At 30.9% G+C, this 5,526-nt stretch overlaps 1 protein-coding gene across 1 annotated transcript; it reads right to left on the bottom strand.

Annotated features, from left to right (window-relative positions):
- Window positions 1-393: 393 nt before the first annotated feature.
- Window positions 394-2,815, bottom strand: LOC131026874 (LOB domain-containing protein 7). Its single transcript, XM_057956880.2, has 4 exons — window positions 2,188-2,815; window positions 1,235-1,349; window positions 735-1,136; window positions 394-651 (listed from the first exon to the last, which is right to left on the bottom strand). Exons 1-4 carry the CDS (start codon window positions 2,769-2,771, stop codon window positions 637-639), a joined length of 1,116 nt encoding a protein of 371 aa, XP_057812863.1. The 5' UTR covers window positions 2,772-2,815; the 3' UTR covers window positions 394-636.
- Window positions 2,816-5,526: the final 2,711 nt, after the last annotated feature.

Below are 5,526 nucleotides of genomic sequence, written 5' to 3'. Positions count from 1 at the left end.
TCTGGTAATGTTTTTCCTACAATTTGTTCTGAAAGATTTTTAGCAATAACTCTTGTGAGAACCATAGAGGTGCATCTTTCATGCTACTATTAGGCAGGTCCACAGAAAAAGTGCACAAGAAATGATAGTAAATTGTAATATCAAGCAGATATTTACATTGATATGAAGTCCTTTGCCTCCACAATTAATATAATCTCATTTGAGTTGTATAATATAAAATCATACAAGGTAAAAGTACACATGTACTCACAGAGACTATTGTTTGAATTATAAAGTTGACATATTAAGTGTTGAACCAAAGGAATCAAACAGAAAAAATTATTATATAAAGACACAAATAGAAAACACTTCTTAACCAGAATATCAGTTTTGAGTCTTTAACTGATAGAATTTAGAACATGAATACAAATACTTCAGGTTCAGGTAGTGTATAAATGGATCGCTAAAACAAAAGATTAACAGAAAATGAAACCAGATAGAACAGTAATAAATAAAAGAGCAATATTGATGTTTGAAATTTTAGAGTACTTTAAGATCAAAATTAAATATAATCTCCAAAGTGAAACTAACAAGTATATCATATGTACAATGTTTTGATGCATTTCTTCACAAAAGAGATCCTTTGGTGGAAATCAATTAAAGTTGAGTCATCTGCAAGGGTAGCAAAATTATTAGAATACATTTAAATAGAGAGAATTATGAAAATTTTGAATGTAAAAGTAGAACTTTTTTACCTGACTTGAAGAATCAGTTAGAGGTATGTGATTCTCTTCCAAATTGATGATGACATTATTTTGATCCAGTGTATAATTTCCTTCCTTTTGTAAACCACGGATAACGAAAACTATTTCGACTTTACCTCGTATATAATCTTCATAAGTGATTTGTTCAAGTTGTGGAAGTAGACGATTGAACATGTCTTTCTCAAGAATACATTCCAAATTGTTCTTGTTGTCACTAGTTAAAATGCATTTTAGAGAATGCGTATATGTGTAAGCTGTGTTTTCATTGCACTTGTTGCAGTGACCAATGTCATATTTTAGTGTACCAAAGTTATAAGTGGTGTAATTGCATCTTCCACAACTACGTTGGAAGGGTACTGAAAAAGGATTTGCAACTCTCAAAACCCCATATACCTATGAAAATAATGTTAATAAATTAAAAACAATTTGGTAAAAAAAAAAATTTCATATGTATGGTAATAGAAGTTTTGTACTAATTTCGAAAAACTTACTTCATATGTTGAGTGCAGCAATTTTTGAAGATGGTCTACGGTTTCTTTCCTTGTAAGTGGTGCAACATATGTTGATTGACTAGTGCTGAATTCACTATCTTTTGTATCAATTCGTCTAAGCATGTTTATAAACAAGATAAGAACATAACATTAATACAAAAGTGATATAATCTAATACTAGTTTCACTTGAACCATCAATAATATTCAATGCATTATTAAATTTATCTCTAATTTACTATCTAATACTAGTTTCACTTGAACCATAAAAAATCAATGCATTATCAAATTTATCTCTAATTTCCAACTTGAACTATCAGTAATATTCAATGCATTATAAAATTTACCTGTAATTTCACTTAAACCATCACTAATATTCAATGCATCATAATATTTGTGTCTCTATCAAAATATGTATGAATGAAAAAAGTTTAATTAGATTTAACTAGCACTGTTTTTAAACAAGATGAGAGGATAGCCATGCAGTGATATCAGATAATACTAGTTTCACTTGAACCCTCAATAATATACAATGCATTATAAAATTTACATCTAATTTCACTTGAAACATCACTACTATTCAATGCATCATACTATTTATGCTATCAAAAGATTATGAATGAAAGGAGTGAAATTAGAAACTGTATGATCTATTGATTAAGCTTTTAAAATATATTTTATATTCGAAAGACTGCTAATAAGAAATCCATGATAAATTAAATTATAAAATTAATAATCACCAACAGCATTTAGTGAATTCAAAATATCTGAAAAGAAAAAATCACTTCTGAAAAAAAATTTCTACTTGAGTTCCAACTATCCAATAGTTTTAAATTCAAACTCTCAACAGCATTTTTAAAACTCACTAAATTATTTTGACTGTTACAACCTTTAATATTCAAAAACATCCTGAAAAACCATTTCCCTCAACTTCAGCTACAGAAAGATGGCATACCTGGATTCATGTCCCTCCTTGGACTCGCTGTAGACCTGCTGCGTTTGTTCATATTCAAAAACATCATTGGGTCTGTTAATATCATAATCAGTTTGCCGATAAAACTGCTGTCCATCATAAGAAGAACCCTGAACATTAGGGTAAATCCAAGCTGGTGTGGAGGCAGGCTGATCATGAGACAGAGACTCAGGGCCTTCAACAGGCTGAATCTGTTGCCCACAACTGTTATGATATTGTTGCTGTTCTGCAAGCATTACCTGCCTCCTCACAAAACCCAATTCTTCTTTCAAGCTTTCGATCTGTGTTTGCAACATAACAATAATGCCAAAGCACCCATAAACAGGGTCCCTCTCACGGGCATTTGCCTGGTAAATGATAGTTTTCATGGCGTCGCTCTTTTGGGTATCATTCACTTGTTTCAGTATACGCAAAATGTTGCTCACTCCGAACAGTTTGTGAGCATTCAGGAACTGTTTTGGCTGATCCGGTGGAAAATAGGGCACCAGCGGGCACTCAGCCGAGCATTTTCTTCTCTGGTATTTGCATGCTGCGCATGCTCGACCCATGCTACCCTTGTCCGCCATTATAGTATTTCTCTCCTACTTACACAAACTAAAAACTCTTACAAATTTACGGAAGAAGTAGCAGTTCGCTAAGTAGTAGTAAATATGAAAAAGGAAAGATTGGAGAATTTTTTTGAACAGCCTGCAAACAAAACTAGACTTTTTCAAAATGAGGATTCTGCGGAGCAGCAAAGATATAGTCAGATGAGAAAGACACGGGCACTATAGTTAGCATGGAGGCTGACACATTGGGACACGGCTCAGAAAACTATTGAAAGTAATGATAATATCTTGGTGGAGAATCTTATAGCATAAACGCCCACTACTAGGGAATGATATGATGATAATACTGATGGATATCAGACTTTGTAACGTCAATCTGCGTGGCAAACATTAATTTCCAAATTTAAAACTGTTATTAGGCTATCCAGCATTCTTGGCAAACATTGATTTCCAAATTGAATACGAATCATCAGTAAAAATTTCATTGAGTGTCATTTGTCATTTCTCCTGTTCGCATTTATTCAATTCATATTAGTTGCTGTTCAGAGAGTCAGATGATAATAATCCTACTCCGTCTAGTATAGCCATAGTTGCTTAGCTTCTGTTGAGCTCAGCTCTTTCTTGGCCCTTGTGTCATTAATAATCACATGAGATGATATTCATATTAGTGGGATATCATATCAATTCATATCATGAAATAGGGAGAACCCAATTCTAATTTGCTGACTATGAAAGAAATTTACGAACACCACTTTGCCTTTTTATATTCATAGATAACAAAATTTTTGAGCAATATACTCCCTATAAATATATACTTATTCTCATACTCTAATAACACATGCTAGTTCTTAGAAAAAGGTTGAATATATGATATAATTTCATAGCTAGTGGTGGTTGGTAAGGGTAAACAAAGAATTTGCACTCTTGATCTTGTGTGCTACATGATCCAAGAAAAAGATCATTTAACACTTTAAATTGCATAATAAATCACATATAAAATATTAGAGCATATAAAATATTAGAGCATGGTCAAAATAGTAGAGCACCGTTCATCAAGTTTTAATTATATGAATATTTGTTTCATATTATTATTTTTATCAATTATATAAAATTAACATATTATAAAATTGGGAATAAAAATGATTGTTGTTTAGTTCTAAGAATTCTATTTTTTTGTTTTATTGTCAATCTCACATTTAGTTTGTCTTGATGGTGGTTATGTAATGGGTCCAGGCCCTTCCCATGCTAATCTAATCAAAACTTTAGATCAATAGAAAATTAATTTTAAAAGAAAGGACTAAAACTAAAGAGACAACAATTATATTACATCAATACAAACTCAATGGATGATTATATTATTAAGTAGGATACTCTAATTTTCCCTATACACTATGTGTTGGATATAGAGGAGAGAGATTGAAGTTAGAATATGAGAATTTTTTAGGAAAAATGTCAAGGAATTAAAGGTTTTGAAACTAACAATAAAATCATTTTGAACCATCAAAAATATTTAATGGACAAAAAGATGTGTGAATAAAAGGAGTGAAACTAAAAACAAAACTCATTAATTTAGCTCTTTGGAATGGGATTTATTTTTATATAAAGATTGATAATAAGAATAACATGACATACATCTAGGGTTGAGACCCTATATCCCAATTTACTTAAATCAGTTTCATTACTTGAATATCTTGTAACATGTCACGAGTCAATAGTAAGTATAAATGTTACGCCTCTTGTTAGTTTCACCATTAGATGCATTTTTTACATAGATGGCTCACATGTCACCTTCAAGAAAATGTGTGTCAAATGAACTACTAAAATTCATGACATATCAACCATAAAACTAATAATCATCAACCAAGTTAAGTGAATTCAAAAAATTAGGAAACTTATTAATGAAAAAATGCATTCTACATGAAAAACAAAATAAATTGAAAAATCACTTCCAAAAAATGTGTTCTACTTGAATTTTAAATCCAATAGTTTATTTTCAAAATTTATATTTTAATTAATTATTATATAATTGAGAATAAGTCTTTGGTCTATTAATGAAATTGAACGGTTCTAAATGAATATATAAAAGATAAAATCTTGTTAAATGCTAAACATCATAAATATGATAAAAATTGTATTCGAAAGTACAACAATAAAATTAATATTAAGAAGTTATTTATACATAAAGAATTATATTGATTGCATAATCAAAAATAACTTAGAATGTGAAACAAAAATGACTACTGAATTCTTATCTTCCTTAGAGTCCATGGTTGCCTATGGGAACTTAAATTTGTGAAATCCGTTAATGCTTTCTGAGCAGCAGCAGTATCACAACGTGGGTGATATGTGAAGCCGTTGTCTTTGTGCATATTCAATAAATTTATTGGTTCCAATAATATCATAATTAGTTTGGCGAACCCTACAAAGAAGGGGCAAGTATCACTATATGGCAGAGGCTGAATCTTTTGCATACCACTGTTGTGATAATGCTACTGCTACAAAAGCATTAATTGACTCTTACACAAATTCAAGTTCTTCATTTAACCCAAAACTGAATGAATAAAGCAACCCTTTATCTTCTCACGGGTATTCGCATTTTCTTATATAGTGTATGCATGCCACCCTTCACCGTCATTAACTTCTGCTGTTCTTCATCTATAAACATTTAGAAAAGAAACTAACTAAAAAATCTTCACTAATTTACAGAAGAAGTAGCAGGTTGCTAAGTAGTAGTTAGCAACCATTTATGACTGCTTGATTCGAGTCCATATGC

Source organism: Cryptomeria japonica, chromosome 1 (genome assembly GCF_030272615.1).
Source record: "Cryptomeria japonica chromosome 1, Sugi_1.0, whole genome shotgun sequence".
Taxonomy (NCBI): domain Eukaryota; kingdom Viridiplantae; phylum Streptophyta; class Pinopsida; order Cupressales; family Cupressaceae; genus Cryptomeria; species Cryptomeria japonica.
This window is presented reverse-complemented; position numbering and strand designations above follow the sequence as displayed.